General features: G+C 37.7%; 1 protein-coding gene across 1 annotated transcript in view; it reads left to right on the plus strand.

The window, feature by feature from the left end:
- Positions 1–301: 301 nt before the first annotated feature.
- Positions 302–20,348, plus strand: part of PGAP1 (post-GPI attachment to proteins inositol deacylase 1) — an 85,244-nt gene continuing 65,197 nt past the window's right edge. The window contains exons 1-3 of the mRNA XM_004468493.3: positions 302–623; positions 9,055–9,208; positions 15,725–15,900. Coding sequence (XP_004468550.2) covers positions 477–623; positions 9,055–9,208; positions 15,725–15,900 — 477 coding nt within the window. The 5' untranslated portion in view covers positions 302–476. The remainder of the gene's footprint in view (positions 624–9,054; positions 9,209–15,724; positions 15,901–20,348) is intronic.

Consider the following 20,348-nt stretch of genomic DNA (forward strand, 5'->3'; position numbering starts at 1 on the left):
ACCCACATCAACTGCCTCTAGGCTCCATTCACCCCGCCTCTTCAGGTTAATCCACCCGTCCCCCCGCCTCCGTCCGCGCCGCCTGGGCTCCCGCACCACGCCCTTCCCTCTGAATTCCCCCCGCTCTTAGTTCCCTCGGGCGTGCGTCTAGTTGCTTTTCCCTCCCTCTTCCTCCTTTCCCCTCTCTTCATCTCCCCCTTTTCCCTTCACCCTCCAGCCCAGCCCAAGCCTCATTTCCACCACCCCCATTCCTATTCCAGATTCGCGCTCCCGCCGCAAACACCGCCTACTCCCTGGGCTCTGGGAGACGCCGGGCGGGGGACGCCCGGGGCCGGCTGCGCGCAGGCGCATTCTGCGGGGACGCGCGAGCTGGCCGGGCGTCCACGCAGGAGTGCGGGGCTGCGGTTCTGCGCGGGCGTGGGTGTCCGGTCTCTGGCTCCTGCGGTCCCTGCTCCGGGCCCCGCAGCGGCGGCACCATGTTTCTTCACTCGGTCAGCTTCGGGAACCTGGCGTTTTATACCTTCCTGGTCTTCATGGCGACCCTGGGGCTGTGGGATGTCTTTTACGGCTTCGAGGAGAACAAGTGCAGTATGAGCTACATGTTTGAATACCCCGAGTATCAGGTAAGGTTCCTCCCTCTCCTCACCCGGGCGCTTCGGCGTTCGGCTCCCACATCCCCCTGCCTGATCCTTCTGTGGGTTCGCTGTACCTCGGCTCCTTGTGCTTCGCTGGTCCCCCTGTGCCTCTCTTTTTCTCGCCCCTGAAGACTGCAGACCCCCACCGCCCCCTCACCTCCCCTTTGTGTTCTCTTTTTACGGACTCATCCTCTTCACTCCCCTCCTAGTTACTCCTGGGTCCCTCCAGCCCCAAATCCCCAGCCCAAGATATTCGGAATGGCCGCCCGAGCCCTCTCATCTCCAAATAGGCAACTTCAGCCCTTCTCCCTAACCCCAAACTTCATCTTCCCCTTTTTAACAGGTGCCCTGGACCCTTCTTTGCTTCCCACTTACGAACCGTTTTCCACTCCCGTCCTGTGACTTAAAAGTCCGCTTCTGCTCTGAGCTTCTGCCGTGTGTGTATTGGCTAGTTTCCAAGGCTGCCTTAGAGATTAAAGGGTTTTATCTGTGGTGAAAGGCTAACCTGATGAGTAATTAAATGGAAAACTTTCTAGGTTCCCTACTGTAAAGATTTGTGGATCCTCAGGTTTTGTAGGTTATGGGTCCTTGCGAGTGCTTGCTTGCCCGTGTTTATCCAGGTTGCCAAGCTGTCGGGCCTCTTACCAGTTGCATACAAAATCTATTTCGTGGGGTTATTTTTGTTTTCTCAGTGTGTTTGCAATGTGAGACCGAGCCTTTCTCTCTCCCTGTCGACCGCCCCATTACGTTCCATATTAAATATTTATCAGTAACAATTGCTTCATCCGTTCAGCATAAGTAGAATCTAGAATTTCATTCATGACTGTAAAAAGAAGTGACAAATTATACAACTGTTCAAATAAATTTCTTCCGAATGTTTTTTCATAATGCATCTCTTAATTATGGAATACCTCTTATGATAATTCCTACCATGAGAAATATATGTATTGCAAAAGTATTGGTAAAATGCATTTTTAATATAATTTAAAACCATAGCGGGTTTTTTCTTTAGGGTGAAGGATGCAAGTAGAAATTGCTTCTGTGTGCTGGTCTTTATGAGGGTAGCACATTATTTGTTATTATTTAGATCTTAAAATTACTTAAGATTCAGATTGCTGAAGAACATCTTTCCTAAGAGTAAATTTAAAGTAAATTTAAATTATGTGTGTTTGAGATCCTTACCTTGGCTTTGCATCAGTGGTTGCAAGGAGTGGAAATACTTGATACCAGATGCTACTGAAGAAGAACGTTTTAATGTGTCCCTGTCATCTTTGTTAATTTCTAAGCAAATATGCTGGTGTATGTTTATCAGAGGCTGTATAGTTAAAATACATCATCTCTTAGTTTTGTTTTTTTAAAACTGAAAATGGAGCCCTTATAATCCCCTTTCGTTTTCTATGGTTTAATAATTAGGAAACTCAAGAGACTGAGGTAGGTCCCTTTAGTTTCACACTGCCATGAAGAGGGACACAAAAAATTTTACTGTGAACCAGTAAGGTATTAATTCCCATTTATTTTAGAATGCACCAATCCTTGCAGCTATTTTATATGCCTTGTAGAAACTGCTTTCCTTGGTATCGGAAACAGGCATATGGATCTACAGATGGATTTCTTGCTGCATAAAATTGGCTTGAAAGACACAGAAAATTAGTGTAGCCAATGAAAAAGAACTATATGGCTTTTTTTTGTTAAGTTGTCCATATTTAGTCATTTTGGTTCAGTTTGCCTGACTGGGGTTTTACGTTTCTGATAATGATTTGTTAGTACAGTAATAACTATAGTGGCATAGGTTTTGATTCACACTTTTGATAGATTTTATTTTTGTGATGTAATAAGCTGGGTTAATTCACGAAAATATTTATATTTCACTTCATCTTTTTTATTTTGCATACTAGGTTGTGATATTTTATAAAACCTGCCTTTAGAAATGAGTCATTTTGAATATTGTGAGTTTTCTGGATAACTGAAATCATTCCATTAAGAGTGTAAGGGTTTTCATGAATAAAGTTGTTCCTAAGATAGTTGATGTATTGCTAACTTTTAATGGATATTCTGTAGACAGCTCCCTAATTGTTCACAGGTTGATATCCAGTATTTGGTATGTCTTAGTCATTAGGATTTCTTCTCTTGCTTGATGCTTCTCTTCTTTCTTACTACTCATTTGCATATTCCCTAGCAGGCCAGCAGAAAAAATGAAAGAGTTGAAACAGTCAATCCTAAAATCTTATTCTCCTTTTTTATTTTTTAACAAAAGTTGAGGCAGGTGTTTGAAACTCTTTGCAAAAGTGAAGTTTTGAATTTAAAATTGTGGGAAGTGAATGTGGCTCAAGCCATTGGTGCTCCTCTACTATATGGGAGGCCCCCGTGAAGGCAAGGTGGCCGTCACCACAGAGAGCTGGTGCAGCAAGATGATACAACAAAGGGAGCCGCAGAAGAGAGACAGTGAGAGACAGCAGCAGACCAGAGAGGTGAGGTGGCTCAAGCAATTGAGTCCCCCTCTCCCACACCGGAGATCCCAGGATCAGTTCCCGGTCTCTTCTAAAGAGAAAGATGAGAAGAAAGGACAGGCAGACATGGAAAGAACACACAGTGAATGGACACGGAGAGCAGACAGCAAGTGCAAACAACAAGAAAGGGGAGAGGATTAATAAATGGTTTTTTTAAAATATGTTTTTAAAAATTGATTATCTCTCTTCATCTTCTACCTCTGGTTTTGTTAGATTGGCTCATTCTGAATTAACTAAACATCTTATGAACATATCTCAAACCTACCAAGCAAATTACACATTATTCTTTAAAGCTTCTTGCCATATTATGACAGCAAGGCAAAGCTTTTATTTGGTATCAAACAGTTTTAGGCAAATTGTAGGATTTGAGAAGAAACATCTCAGTTTTCTCCTATATAGTAATTTCTTTGTCCCCAAATATGTGACCTAATGTTTATTCTCTGAAAACAAATATTGATATTGGGGATTATAAAGCATATACTTTGTTATTAATTGTGACGTTAATTTAGTAAGTAATATATTGGATGACTCCTCTCTGCCAGGTATATACGAGATACTATCAGTGAAAAGGAAGTGGAGATAAATCAGACCTTGTGCCTTTAATTTATGTCCTCATAGCACAATGGGGGAGACAGGAAAGTGATAGATCATTTCAGTACAACGTGATTGATGTTATAATGTCACTATAATGGAATCTGTACAAAGCTCTTCACAGAAAAGCATCCAAGTTGGTTTTGGATAATAAAAGACTATAGAAAAGATGTAGTGAATTGGACCATGGAAGGTGTTTATAGTCATGAAATGTAGAAGCAAGAAAATGGCAATTGTACAGAACAGCATATTGAAAGTGGGCACCAGGACACATTGCATGGGCAGTATATATGGTATGTTACCAATAGTGTAAAAAGGAGAAAATGATCTACAAACCTTTTGTTTGTATATATTTCAGGTATTTGTGGAAGGATACACAAGAAACTGATAACATGGGTTGCCTTCTGGAGAAGGGGAATTAGAAGGCTGAAGGGCCAGGAATAGGAAAGCGCCTTTTCAGTGTATATTTGTGAATCTTGAATTTTGAAACATAAGAAAAATTTTAAAACATTTCATGTGTGAAATTATAAGAAAGTAGTTAAGAATAACAAGAGCCAAATTATAAAGGACCTTTCTCTTGTCTTTTTTTTTTTTTTAATCTTTATTCAGTGAGGAAACACAGAAGATGTGTGTATTAGCAAAGTATTTCCAGCAGAATGGACTATGGATTGTAGCAAGTAAATAATGACAGGGAGAGAGACCAGTCTGAAAGATTTAGTTGTCCCTAGGTATTTTTCTCAAATTGGGAGTCCCCAGGAGTATTCTTAGGAGTGGGGTAGGCAAGGGACTGAGAGTTTTGATAAAGTTTTTTTTTTCTTTTTGGTTAGTTATAGAGATCAAACTTTTTAAAATTTAATACATTATTTAAAGATAATTTTCATCTAAAACTCAACAATAGAAAGGCAACCAACCCAATTAAGAAATGGGCAAAAGACTTGATTAGACATTTTTCTAGAGGAAATACAAAGGGCTAAAAAAGCACATGTAAAGATGTTCAATATCTCTAGCTTTTAGGAAAATATAAATAGAACCTCCATGAGATATCATTTCACACTTACTAGAATGCCCACTGTTAACACTTACTAGAATACCCACTGTTAGAAAAACAGAAACTTGCAGGTGTTGGAGATGATGTGGAGAAATAGGAAGACTCATTAACTGCTGGTGGGAGTGTAGAATGGTGCAGCCTCTGGGGAAGGCAGTTTGGTGGTTCCTCAGGAAGCTTTAGTATAGGATCCGGCAATCCCTCTACTAGTTATATACACAAAAGAACTGAAAGCAGAGACTTGAACAGGTATTTACATGCTGATGTTTATAGCAGCATTGTTCACGATTGCCAAAAGATGGAAACAAACCGAATGTCCATCAACTGATGAATGGATAAACAAAATGTGGTATATACATACAATGGCATATTATTCAACTGTAAGAAGAAATGAAGTCCTAATGTATGTGACAACATGGATGAACCTTGAGATCATTATGTTGAGTGAAATAAGCCAGACACAAAAGGATAACTATTGTACGAGCGCCACAAATATGAGCTAATCATAATGACCAAACTCATGGACTTAATATCTAGAATATAAGTTAGCGTTACATAGAATAAGGGTAGAGAATGGGGAGTTGATGCTTCACTTTGTGTAGAATGTTTAATAAGGTTGATTGTAAATGTTTGGAAATGGATAGTGGTGATGGCAATACATTACTGTGAGTGTAATTAACAGCACTGAAATGCGTATGATTGTGATTGAAAAGGGAGGTTTAGGTTCATGTAAATCACTAGGAGGAAAGACAGAGGATGAAATATGGAACTATATAACATAGTGAACCCTGTTGTGGGTGATGAATCTGGTTAATAGTACAAATATAAGAATGTTCTTCCATGAACTAGAACAAATGTACATCACAGTTCACAATACAAGAAGTTAATAATGAGATAGTCTATAGGAAAAAATATACCCAAGGCAAACTATAGACTATAGTTAATAGTAATATTTTAATATCCGTTCATCAGTTGTAATAAAGGTATCGCACCAATGCTAGGTGTCAATAAGGGAGTATAAAGTGGATGGGGTTTCTAAAATTGGTTGTGGTGAATACACAACTCCGATTATACTAGAGCCATTGATTGTACACTTTGGATGGATTGTATAGTGTGTGAATAAAACTGCTTTTTTAAAAAAGATAATTTTCATAAAATGAAGACTTTAGTATTTTTCTAGTATTTGAAAGTTTGTTAGAATGTCTTTTGAGAGGGGTCTTAGCGATAAGATTCTGTACTCATGGAGGATGGACAGCAGGGGCAGGATTGTGGAGATATTTTGGTATAATGATAATTGATCTTAAAGGTATTTTGGCAGGGAGGGAAGAGGTACTCATTTAAAATAATCTGTGTAAAATAGTCAATTTAAAATATATTGATGTCCTATTGCTATAAATGTTTTCTTTTAACTCTTTGACCCACTTCTGCTTTCTTACCAACAGCCTTATTGTATACTGTGTTAGTCAGCCAAAGGGGTACTAATGGCAAAATACCAGATATTGGTTGGTTTTTACAAAGGATATTTATTTGGGGTAGGAGCTTACAGATACCACGCCATAAAGCATAAGTTACTTCCCTCACCGAAGTCTATTTGGAGCAAGATGGCTGCCGACATCTGCGAAGGTTCAGGCTTCCTGGGTTCTTACGTTCGTGGGGCTTGCTATTTTCTCTGGTTTCAAGGTTCCTTTCTTCCTCGGGCTGGCTTCTCTTTCCTCTGTAAGTTTACTTGCCGAGGCTCCAGCTTACGTCTTCAGCATCAAACTCCAAGATCAAAACCCCAACATTAAAACCTCTCAACTCTGTCCTTTGCCATGCCTAGTCATAACTCAATCATGCCCAGGTACAGATCAGATTACAAACATAATCCAATATTTTTTTTGGAATTCATCAATAATGTCAAACTGCTACATATACCTATACCTTTTCTGTCCTCAATTGGTCATTTCCCCTTCCTGTCCTTTTCTCCTGCCAACCTCCAACTTGAACTCTGCCTAGAAATGCAGTTTTGCCATTTTCCTTCAAGGTCCACCATTGTTGCCTCCTCTTTTTTTCTTCTTCCTGCTTCCATGTCTATACTTTTCTCTCCATAATGTATGCATTCATATTATTTGAAATTTACATTTTCTCTTGTTACAGAATTGAATTGCTTTCACAATAGTATTATAATGCTGATTAAAATATTTTCTTTTGCTTGTATATATGTGTTAAGGATAATTAAATATTCCTTGTTAGATATATTTGATAATTTTCCTATTCTTCTGAGTTAATTTTCAGCTAGTTCAGTGGTTAGCTCCTGTACTAAAAAGATTAATCATATAAATGTATTGTTATGTCAAATGGTGGACTAAATTGGAAGGAGTAAAAAAATTTTTCATGGTTCTTTCCCTTTTCGCTTATTTTTATTTTTCCTTCATAGTTGGTTTTTTATTTTTGGTAACACAGCTTTATTGAGATATAATTTAGGTACCACACAGTTCACCTATTTAAATTATAAATTCAGTAGATTTTAGTATATTCAGAATTGTACAACCATCACAGTTATTAATACTTTTAGAACATTTTCATTGGAGAGTATAAGAGGATATTGGATTTTTCCTTTTGGAGTAATGAAAATATTCTAAAATCAACTGAGGTGATGATAGCAGAGCTCTGTGATGAAAATGAGAGCCACTGAGTGTATGCTTTGAATGGATTGTACAAAGCATGAGATTGTATAACACAGAGAAACAAGTGGTGGATGATGGATTGTGGTTAACAGAACAAATGTGAGAATGTTCTCTTTTGAACTATAGCAAATGTATAATACTGATACAAGGGTGTGATCAAGTGGGTTGCTTAATTTTTATTTACAGAAGTAAAATATTGTATCATTTTCATTTTTGAGGAATGTTGTGCATAATCAATACTGGGACTAATTTTTGTTGAAGTTGAAGTACACATTTGTATTTGAGGAGATAACTGAAGCTACTATAATATCATGAACAATAAGCTCACAGTTTCTAAAGATATTTCTGTGGTGTTATGGGCACAGATTGTTTATGATAATATCCTCAGAGGGATAGTCAAGAATGTGCATGAAAGACTAGAATTCTGATTTTTAGAGTAGTCAAGTTTTTCAGGAGTCATTGACAATATTTTCAGTTTTTGAAATTCCTTTGGTAGTAAAAAAATTTTATCAAATACTCGCTACATGTGCAGCACTGCTAGAACGTTAAATATATTGAAGTCTACTAAAATAAAATCTATTGTCTAATATAATTGGTGTCATTGTTAGTCGTTTCTATCCTTTTAAAAAATAGGAGCAGGAGAAGAGTTTTTACTTTATCAATGCTTTTATGGGTACCTACTTTTTTTGGGATGACAGTAAGACCTAATTTATATTATGCTGAAAAAAATTTTATGTGAATTATTGACTTATGTGGTATAAGATGATATGAACTACAGAGTAGTTTGAGACTGTCTGACAAACCATGCATGTTGTCTTTGAAACTGAAACGGATTCTAATTCACTGGAATGTTTATGGTGAGAAGAATACATTTCTTTTTTAATTATTACATTTTATCTGATTTGAAAAAATCACAAATAAAATAAATTGTGGAAGGGTTATTTTTTAAAAATTCTTTGGACTGTTTATGGTAGGAAGAGTCTACATTTCTTGACCATGACGTGGCTATAACGTGCATGTTACTTTGTTAATAAGCACATTATAGGTCAAAACATATGAATTTGAGAGGTCAGAAAGCTGCATTATAAACAAATTTGCTTTCCTTTGACTGATAAAACAGCTGGAATATATAGTTGAGCCTAAGTAAAAGGAGTATGTTACAGAACAGTTTAAAATAGAAAAAATTGATTTGATAATGGAAAGTTTTTATCATTTCTAAATATAATGGATACTGACACTAATTTAAGTGCATTTCCAATTATGTTAATACCTAATTTACTGGCCTACACCAGTACTTAACCATGTATTGTTCAGAAGAGCATAAAATGGGTCTACTTCGATTTCTAAGTACAAATTACTCAGAATAGCCACTGACAATTGCAGAAAAGCACAGGTGTACACTGACAACCAGAGAATAAAACACATAATTCAATGCTAATTCTGTAAAAGAATAAACTAAAAGTAGGACTCATTTTGTATATTAAGAGCAGTTTAGCATAATAACATTTTATATTGTACTATTTTAAATTTGTACAAATCAGTATTGTTTAAAATGAAGTTGCATTGTATTAATGCTGATTAAAGTGAAATTGCATTATTTTTTTCTTTAGAAAATACAACTTCCAAAGAAACTGGCAAAACACTATCCTGCATATGAGTTATATCTTTATGGAGAAGGATCCTATGCTGAAGAACACAAAATTCTCCCTTTGACAGGGATTCCAGTTCTCTTTCTTCCTGGTAATGCTGGAAGTTATAAGCAAGGTAAGTCTTGGACATAAATTTTGAAAGCCATAAAATTCAGTTCAAGAATTTATAAAATGCATACTCCATATTAACTACTGTATTAGTGCTGCCTACTGGGGGATACAAACATATGACATTTTCTCTGAAAGTACACGTAAGAAGTACATAGAAAAAAAAGTTGAAAACTAATCTGCAAAGAGTGAAAAGAAAAAGAATAGAGTGAAGTGGAGTAGAATAAATGGATCATAGAGATTCAGGAATTGGCAGAGGGAAGGAGTTTATGTTGGAAATGGCAGATACAGAGAACGACCCTGAAGTATTGATTAGGGAAATAAATCAATGGCTTGTGTTACGCTGAGAAAGAGAGGAGACTGTTTTTTTCTTTTGGAGCTATTTAAGTACTGCATTCTAGCAGTACTGAGTGGAACACAGTAAGGTGAGGGTAGGGAAGTTATATGTACAGATCCCAAATTAAAAGTTGGTTTAAACAGTTTATTTCTGGCATAACCAAATAAACAAACTAGAAGTAATTGAGTGTTTAGCTTAAATCTGTTTTTTTGTTCTGGTTGTTGTTATTAAGTTGATTGTTCTTTTTATAATGAGAATAGAATTATTTCAACATTTAGTATAATTGCTTATGGGCTTATTTATTCATTTAGCACATGTTTATGGGTTGCCTACCATGAGCCAGGCAGTATTTGAGGTATTAGGGATACAAAGAGATCAAGACAGATAAAGTCCCTCCCCTCATCAAACTTATATTCTTCTTGGGCTGACTGCCATCAGACAGATAGGTTGAAAATGTTAAAAGGTAGAAAGAAAAAATAAAAGAGTAAGGGAATAGTGTAAACAGAGTTAGGAGGTGGCTAGTTTAGCTGAGGTAGTCAGTAAAGGCCACTATTAAGAGGTGGTATTTGAACAGAGACTTAATCTAGCTAGGACCTTAGCTATGTGGCTATTTGGGGGAAGGCTCTGAGGCAGGAACATACAGGGTGTATCTGAAGCCACTGTGACTACAGAAAGTGAAAAGAAGTAAGAATGGGAAGCTGTATCTTGTCAGCTGTGGAAAAGACTGAATTTTGATACAAGTGTGTTGGAAAACTGTTGGAGGTTTTGGGTAGGAAGTAATATAATTTTATTTTTTTGTTAATTGTTGTGTTGTGAAATATAATACATAGAGAGAGGTACATAAAATATAGATAATCCATTAAAAATGGAATAATTCTTGTAAAGTGAACACCCACAAAACCACCACCCAGGTCAAGAAGTAGAATGTTTCCAGCAGCCTGGAAACATCCTATGTACCCCTTCCTGATTAAAACTCCTTTCCTTCCTAGCGGTAACCTGCACTCCCAACTTTAAGGTAGTTATTTTCTTGACTTTCTTTATAGTTTTAGCACCTAAGTATGCATCCTTAATATAATCGAGTTATTTTGGGCTATTTTTAAGCTTTATAATTTAAATATAATTATTCAGTATGTATTCTTTTGTAACAGTTTTTAGTATTGTTTGTAAACTGCATCCAAATTGGTATATAAACTATGATTACTTTAATCACTCTGTATTAACTATACCATGGTTCATCCACTGTTCTTGGACATTTGGGTTGTTTATAGTTTTTGGTAATTATGAATAACGAACGTTCTTTTACATGTATCTTGTAGCATATGAGCTTACGTTTCTGTAAGATGTATACCTCGGAGTGAATTTCATGTCACAGGTTATGTACACATAACCTTTTAACTTTACTGGTTGTGCTAGTTTATACTCCACAGGCATGACATTTTACTTCCCTTTGTTCCCTTCCTTGACAACATGGGAATTGTTAGATTTTTAAAATTTTAGCCAGTCTGATAGGTGTGATTTACTTTGAAAAAATGATCACTCTGGCTCTGCTGTCTAGAGAATATTCTGTAAAGGGGCATGCATGAGTAGAAGGAGGAAAGATGCTCAACAGAAAATTCAAATCAAAACCACTGAGATATCACTACACACTTGCTAGGATAGCTATGATAAAAAAGACAGATAAAAACATGTTGATGAGGATATGGAGAAATGGGAACCTTCATACATAAAATGGTGCAGGCGCTTTGGAAAACAGTTTGACAGTTTCTCAGTGTAGCAGTTTGATACAGTTGTGAATTCAAAAAATATAGTGGATTATGTTTGTGAACTGATCTGTACCTGGGCATGATTAAATTATGATTAGGGCTTTGATTGGGCCATGTCAGTAGGGTGTTGAGTCCTTGCCTCTTGGTGGGTGGGGACTCACAGATAAAAGGCATGGCAAAGGACAGAGTTGGAGTTTTTTGATGCTGGAGTTTTGAGCTGGAGTCCAGGAAGTGAACACACAGGAGAAGAACACAAGAGGAATAGAGATGGCTCCTTACACATGGCAGAAGCCCTGGGAAGAGAGAAAGAGCCATTTGCCTGTTAGTGTACAGCTGGCCTTATGGAGTGAGCACAGCAGCTGAGGCTGGAGAGAAACACAGCCCTAGGAAGAGAGGAAACCAAGAAGCCTGAACTCTTGGCAGATGTCAGCAGCCATCTTGCCCCAACACGTGGCAATAGATTTTGGTAAGGGAAGTAACTTATCCTTTATGTCCTGGTAACTTGGTAACTGTAAGCTTCTACCCCAAATAAATACCCCTTATAAAAGCCAACCAGTTTCTGGTATTTTGCATCAGCACCCCTTTGGCTGACTAATATAGAATTTGGTACCAAGGAGTGGAAAAGTGCTTTTGCAATTACCAAAATGCTGGAATGGTTTTATAAATGGGTAAGGGGTATTTTTTTGGAGGAATTGTGAGATGCTTGTTAGAAAAGGCCAAGGTTACTTTGCAGGAACCGTTGGTAGGAATATGGATGCTAAGAAACTCTTTATGATGCTTAGAAGTAAATGATGAAACTGTTTTTGGAAACTGGAGGAAAGGTGATCCGTGTTTTAAAGTTGCAGAGAACCTAGTTAGATTAACTCCTGGTGTTTTGTGGAAAGCAGAATTTGAAAACGGTGACCCTGGACATTTAGCTGAAGAACTTTCCAAAATAAACACAGAGAATGCAGCTTGGCTTCTCCTTGTAGCTTATAGCAAAATGCTAGACAAGTGAGATAAGCTGAGAACTGAATTGTTGGGCACAAAGAAAACAGAAACTTATTCCGGAAATTCCAAGCCTCTAGAAATTGAGCTCCCAAATGACAGTGCCCCCATTTGAGGACTTACCTAAACTTGGAACTTGTAAATCAGGATTGAAGATGCAATTGTGGAAAGTCTTACTGTCTGATGGCTTGGACCCCTGCTTCTTGCATGCTAAACCAACAAGGTTTTTGAGAGAGTTGTATAAACAAAACCACTGTCAGTTTGGACTAAAAGAGACATGGAAAGAAGAGATTGAAGGAGAAACTGCTTTAAGAGGAAAACCATGGAAGCTGAATCTGGAATTAAGACATAGCCTTGGGCCTAGAGAGGAACCCCACCCATATGTACTGAAAGGGTGAGTTTGCCCCAGCAGTTGAAGAGGATGATTGTTCCCACCCGATGTTCTGGGAGAGTTTTGCTACCTCAGGGTACAGTAGAGGGTGGAGCATATTCCTCAAGTATTGGGGCAGTTTAAGGTCAGCACCCCATAGGTCTGAGAGGGGTACGTCTCTCCCCCATGGTTTAGGGAAGTCCAGGTGGTCATCTTGTTGCTCTGGGAGAGTTTATCCTGTATGTCAAAGGTTAGGTACGATGTTGCTTTCACCTCACTGTACTAGGGGGGTTACATCTAACCCAAAGATGTGGTAAGGTGTGGCAATTACCCCAGTGCTCTTCAAGAGTGAGGTCTGGAGCTTGGTCAGTACCCAGATGCTTGACAAGAGTGGAACCAAGAAAATGGCCATTGGGCAAGCCTGTGGAAAGGGTAGGTTCCCATAAGGCCCCAAGGAGAAGAAACCATCATCTTAAGAATTACTCTCAGTCTTGGAAATCAAATGGAGGATGCCCTGCAGGTTTACTGAACTGTGGAGGACCCATAACTCATGTTTCCCTTCTAATTTCTCCTTATTGTTATGAAAATGTTTATCCTTTGTCTATTGGAAGCAGATAAATGTTTTTGCAATTTTGACTTCTGCATCTAGGCGGGACTTTGCCCCAAGACAAACTGTATTTCTTTAAAATGATTGTGATATGATTTAGTACTTGCGTTGTTACTGATTTAAGGTTTTTTTGAATATTATAATGTCTTTTTGGAATTCAGAGGGTGGAGTATAGCAGTTTGATGTAGTTATGAATTCCAAAAATAGATATTAGATTATGTTTGTGAACCTATCTGTACCTGGGTCTGATTAAATTATGATTAGGGCTTTGATTGGGTCGTGTCAGTAGGGTGTTGAGTCCCTGCTTCTTGGTGGGTGGGGACTCACAGATAAAAGGCATGGCAAAGGACAGAGTTGGAGTTTTTTGATGCTGGAGTTTTGAGCTGGAGTCCAGGAAGTGAACACACAGGAGAAGAACACAAGAGGAATAGAGATGGCTCCTTACACATGGCAGAAGCCCTGGAAAGAGAGAAAGAGCCATTTGCCTGTTAGTGTACAGCTGGCCTTGTGGAGTGAGCACAGCAGCTGAGGCTGGAGAGAAACACAGCCCCAGGAAGAGAGGAACCCAAGAAGCCTGAACTCTTGGCAGATGTCAGCAGCCATCTTGCCCCAACATGTGGCAATAGACTTTGGTGAGGGAAGTACCTTATCTTTTATGTCCTGGTAACTTGGTAACTGTAAGCTTCTACCCCAAATAAATACCCTTTATAAAAGCCAATCAGTTTCTGGTATTTTGTATCAGCACCCCTTTGGCTCTCTAATACACTCAGAATATTAAAAATAATTATCCAACAATTCCATTCTTAAGTATCTACCCATGAGAAATGGAAACTTACATCCATACAAAATCTTCTTATATATAAATGTTCATAGACGCATTATTCATAATATCTAAAAAGTAGGAAAAAACACATCAAATGGTGAATGAATAAATGTGATATAGTCATACAATAGAATATTATTTGACAATAAAAAGGAATGAAGAACTGATCCATGATACAACATGGTTGAACCTTGAAAACATTATGTTAAGTGGAATATATGAATCCATATGTAAAATATTTAGAATAGGCAAATCCATAGATACCAAAAGTTGATTAGTAATGGTCAGGTACTAGATGGATGGGGTAATGGGGATTAACTGCTAATGGTGCAAGATTTCCTTTTGGAATGGTGAAAAAAGATTCTGGAATTAGTGGTGATTGTTGCACAACCTTGTAAATATACTAAAAACCACTGGATTGTGTATTTACTCAGTGAATAGGGTAGTATGGGAATTACAATGTATGTATAGTGTATGTTAAAAAGGAATGGTAAGACAAGTAATTTTTGTTTAATAAGGCAGACCTTGCAATTTTATGCCATTTAATCATTTCTCAGTGAAATCTCTTAAAGGCTTTACAAAAAATAATAGCAGCAACAATAAAAACAAAAAGAGTTTACCAAGAGTGGACACAGGGATACCAGTTAAGAAATTGTTAGAGTAGTTCAGGCAAAAGATGATGGTGCCTAGATTAGGAAGGTGGTGCTGGAAATGATGAGAAGACTTGAGTTGGGTATATGTTTGAAACTAGAGCATGAAAGGACTTACTGAGTTTGGGGATTGGATGTCATGTGTGAGAGAAGCGAATCAAGCATGAGAATCTTAATCAAGTGATGAGCAGATATTTCTTATGGGAACCTTCTCCTTAAAATCCTCAATAAATGTGACAAAATTTTTATTTCTTATTTGTCAAAGAATTCTTCCCTTCCTTTTAGCTGTTGTTGCCCCTAGTGAAGGGCAAACAGGTAAAGAATGAATGACTGTTCACTTTTTATATAAAAGTATTTAATGTAATTTTTAAAATTTTATTATTTTTTTAAAAACCAGGGCCAGGGATTTGTACCCAGGACCTTGTTAGTGGGAAGCCAGCACTCAACCACTGCACCACCTCTGCTCCCCTGAGTTGGTATTTTCATTTGTTTGATTGTTGTTTGTTTGTTTTTGTGTTTTTTTTGGAGGCACCGGGAACCAAACCCGGGACCTCCCGTGTGGGAAGCAGGTGCTCAACTGCTTGAGCCACATCTACTTCCTGGTATAATTCCCCCCCATCCCCCAAGATGACTTCCTCATCTGTTTGCTCATTGTTTTTGCTTGTTATCTGCTCGTTTTTTCTTTAGGAGGCACAAGAAACCAAACCCAGGACTTCCCATGTGAGAGGCCAGTGTTCAACTGCTTGGGTCACATCCACTCCCCCTAAAATATTTTTAAAAATAGGTAGAGCATATTTCTTGTGTGTAAGGCTTACAATTGCCATGTAAGTTTTTTCTTATAAAATGGTACTATCAAAGGGTATCAACCTGAAATCTGTTATTTATATCCAGGGTGTGGAATAAAATTATTTATGGTTAGGCTTTGAAGCAAGAATGGATGAAACTTTAAAATTATTTAATGTGCACTTTACCCTTTTCCTCTGCAGTTCGTTCTCTTGGCTCTATAGCACTTAGAAAAGCAGAAGACATTGACTTCAAGTACCACTTTGACTTCTTTAGTGTTAACTTCAATGAAGAACTGGTGGCTCTGTATGGTGGAAGTCTTCAGAAGCAGACCAAGTTTGTACATGAATGCATTAAAACGATTCTCAAACTCTACAAGGTAAGAGATAAGCTTGGAAGTCAATATTGGTACATTTCTTCAGCACTTTTTTTAGAAAGAGTCTCAGTATATATTAAATCATGAGTTTGTTTTTGAAAGTTGAAGCAGAGATTGCACAAAGTTTTTTGGGGGAGTGTGTTGTTTTGAACTCAGTGATGATTTTTGAAGTTTAAATTTAATTTATAATAAACCTTTGTGGTGAATTTAGGAAAAAAATTTAAACCTATATATATAAATTAAGAGTGAAATTCATTTCCTAAAAACTATTGGTAGGAATTTCTGCTTTTAGTCATTACTAAGTAATTGGTACTCCTACATATGTAAACAATTGTAAAACCGGTCAAGATTTCTGAAGCATATATTTTCAGATGTTGGACAATAAAGCAGCAAAGGACTAGGATCCCTGAACGAAGGAAAACACATGAGATGAACTTATGTTGCCCTGACTTTTCTGCCTGGAAGCATTTTCCAGACCATAGGGCAAGTAGGTGAAGCTGTCAGGCAGAACCCATTAATATCACTGACCTGAGGGAGGCAGGGATTCAAATTTGAGGCTACTACATGGACTAGATTTATGGGGCAGGGTATGAGAAAGAAGAAAACGAAGCAGAGAAAGGAGTTCTAGAAGTTTCCATTGAATAGTCTTTAAATGCTAAGATGTATATGCAAAGGGTGAGAGACTACAAGGCAGTGGCATATCAAGGAGGATACAGTAGGAGTGTGTCCACCTCAAATGCCAGGTAAAGAGGGAATGTATTCTCATTAGAGACATTTAAAAGAGTAACAGGACAGATTAAAGATAGTTCTGCACCAACAATTAAACAATGTCAAGGATAAAATATTCCTGATGGAGTGAACCACTCCCTTGCTTGGTAACTCACTGCGCAAGGCCTTGCAGAAGAACAGCTACTGGTGAATTGTGAGCTAAAAAGATATTTGTTCAGATAGGAAAGACCTATCTGAACACACTGGACATTCATGTGAGACCCCTGAAAGTACATGATTTAGGAATAGGACTGCTCTATCCCTAAAGCAAGAACTACCCTGTGGTCTACCATAACAATGCTTAATATAGCCTCAGAAATATCAAGCAAAGTTAAGGATTTAAAGTAAAAGACTCATATAACAAGGAAACAGATGAGAAATCACAGCAGAGAATGGAAACTGTGAAAGGAAAAAAGAAACTGCAAAAGGAAAATCTAAGACTGAAATAATATGTATCATGAAAGAAAAATTTCCTAAAGAAGTTGAATATAGATTTGCCATGTGACCCTGTAATACCACTCTTGGGCATATACCCAGAAGAATTGAGAGCAGTGACATGAACAGACATCTGCACACCTATGTTCATAGCAGTTTACCAAAAGTTGGAAACAACCCAGGTGTCCATCAACAGAAGAAAGGGTAAACATACTGTGGTATAGTGAAACGTTGGAATATTATGCAGCTGTAAGAAGAAATAAAGTAAAACATTTGGATGAACCTGGAGGACATTATGTTGAACCAAGCAAGCTAGACACCAATGGACAAATACTGTATGACTGTGATATTTGTGTGAGCCAAATATATTGTGTAACATATTGTATGATTGAAAAAAATTATATGTATCCAATAAATTTAATTGAGAAATGGGGGAAAAAAATGAAAGAAAAATTTACTAGATGGCCTTAAAGCAGATTGAACACTGCAGCAGAGATAATTGAACATGAAGACAGTAAAAACTATCGAAACTGAAGCACAGATGATAAAAGGATAAAAAAGACAGAGCCTCAGGGACCTGTGGGATGATATCAAGCAGTCTAACATATAATTGAAACCCTAGAAGATGAGAGAAATATAGGGGAGGAAAAATATTTGAAGAACCAATAGCTCCAAATTTTCCAATTTTGTTTATAAAAATTTAACCCACAGATCTAAGAAACTCAATGAATGCCAAGTAGGATTGTATTATTCAGAGTTCTCCAGAGAAACAGATTATTATGATTTATTATGGGAACTGGCTTATGCTACTCAGGATTGGCATGTCTGAATTCTGTAGGGCAGGCCACAAATTGGGAACTCTGATGAAAGTTTCAGTGAATTCCCCAGAAGAAGCTTGCTGGCTGAAATAGAGAGATTCTTCTTTGTGACTGCTGATATCATCAGTTCTCCCTTTAAGGCAGGGATTCTTTTTTTTTTTTTTTCCCTTTCCATTTTTAAATTATTATTATTTCCATTTTTAAATTATTATTATTATTCTTTTTTTTTAAGATACATAGATCACACAAAAAGGCAGGGCTTCTTAACAAGAATTGAAATTCTTGTGGGGAATGTGTTGGTGCAGGTGTGATATGTTTATTAAATAATACTTGGTATAGTGTGACTTAGTAAAGGGTCTCTGGTTTCCACCTGACTGGCAAAGGGGTCCAAGGAACAAAAAAGGTTTAAGAATCCCTGCTTTAAGGCTCAGTAACAAAAACTGGTAGATTCATCACCATCAAACTTGTACTGCAAGAAATATGAATGAAATTTCTTTGCACTGAGGGAATATGATAACCAGGTGAAATATTAGATCTCAAAGAAATAAACAGCAACAGAAACATCAACTGGAGTAAATAAACAAGATGATTTTTCTCTCTCCTTAAATTCTTTAAAAGATAATTGATTTAGGAATTTTTAATCCATAGAATAGAATAAATACCTATGAATTCATACTGCTAAAGATAATTGAATAAATTAGTGGCGGAAAAGGAATAGTTCTTCCTTACAGAAAAATTCAAAATAATAAATGAAGAAGGAAAGAGGGAAATAGAAAAATCACTACTAGGTAAATACTTCAGTAATCATTGCTGCAGACGTGATCCAGCAATGGCTGCTAAAATTCGTGAGCAAAAGTGTGAAGAGAAAAAAGGAATTTGCATAGTCTCAGAGTTTATCTCTTTTGAGATTCAGTTAACTACATAGGAAAGGAATAACTTTACGGTGGAGAAAGCTGTCAGACACCACCTTAACTAAGGTCAGCATCACTGGTAATAAAACAGCAACTTCATTATCCCCTTGCCATAGGCACTGAGAAGGACACACATCATTTTTGTTTTATTTTTGCCAAAAATGCATAACTTCCTTCTAAATGAGAAAACATTAGGCAAATCCAAATTGAGAGACATACTACAAAGTAATTGATCAATACTCTTCAAAAGTATTAAGGTCATGAAAAGCCAAAGAAAGACTGAGGGACTGTCACAGATTGGAGGAGAAACCGTCACCCAACCTCCACCCTGCCCTGAGGAGTCTGCCAGGAACCCCTGCCTGAAGAGATTAATCCTGCCTCACCTGTTGAAACTGCAAAGGAATGCCCTGAGGTAATTAGCTTTCAAGACAGTTCTAATTCTTCTCCTTACCCACCCCCACCACTCCATTCCTCTTCCAGATTTATAACCAGACTAAAATCACAATAAGGCCCCAAAGGTGAGGTACAAAGTGTGACCCATGAGGAAGTATACTATACTTTAAAAGAACTGCAAGAGTTTTCCAATTTATATAGATGGAAATCAGGAATATGTGTGGGAATGGATATTAAGGGTATGGGATAATGGTGGGGGAAATAAAAAATTGCATTAGGCTGAATTTATTGATATGGGCTGACTAAGCAGGGATTCTGGATCCAGTGCCATATCTCGAGGAGTTAGAAAGGGCTTTAACAGTTTGGGTGGCTAGCTGAAATATGAACCAAAAGATGGCTTAGAATGTCTGAGTTGGAGATACTTGATTTACCCTGGTATACTGTAGAGGAGGGGCTCCAAAGGCTTAGAGAGATTGGAATGCTAGAATGGATTCACCATTTAAGACCTGCGCACCCACCAGCAATGTCCAGAGGACACACCTTTAACCAGAACTGTGAGGAATAAATTTGTAAGACTAACCATCTTCCCTGAAGAGCTCTATGGTTGCTCTTCTCTGTAGATCAGCTGGTACTGTGGGAACTGCTGTCATGGAAATAGAATCCTTAAACACTATGGGGATGATCTGATCTCAGGCTGGTAGAAGCCAAGTAACAGCACTTAATCACCAAAGACAAGGTGAATGTGGCTGCTGCAATGAAAGGCAGCCTCAAAGCAGCAATCAAGAGTCTAGTAGCATAGACCTATGTTTTGTGTAATAGATCATGGGGCACCTAGAAGTAACATAGATGGGCAGTCTACTAATATCCTACTTGATCTGTATAAGCAGAAGAGTTCTAGGTCAAGTGAATAAAACCCTAACTTGAATTACACAGAGAATCACGGCCCTTTAATTCCCAGACTTGAGACAGTGTACAGTTCCAGAGCTGGTTGAATGGGGTGGGAAGGCCACATCCCCTTGGGGAAGGATCCTATTGCACTGCCAAAAATTTATACTGTTAATTTTCCTCCTAGCTTTCCCCAAAGAGATCTACAGCCTTTTACCAGGCTAACTGTGCACTGGGGAAA

Source organism: Dasypus novemcinctus, chromosome 7 (assembly GCF_030445035.2).
Source record: "Dasypus novemcinctus isolate mDasNov1 chromosome 7, mDasNov1.1.hap2, whole genome shotgun sequence".
Lineage (NCBI taxonomy): Eukaryota > Metazoa > Chordata > Mammalia > Cingulata > Dasypodidae > Dasypus > Dasypus novemcinctus.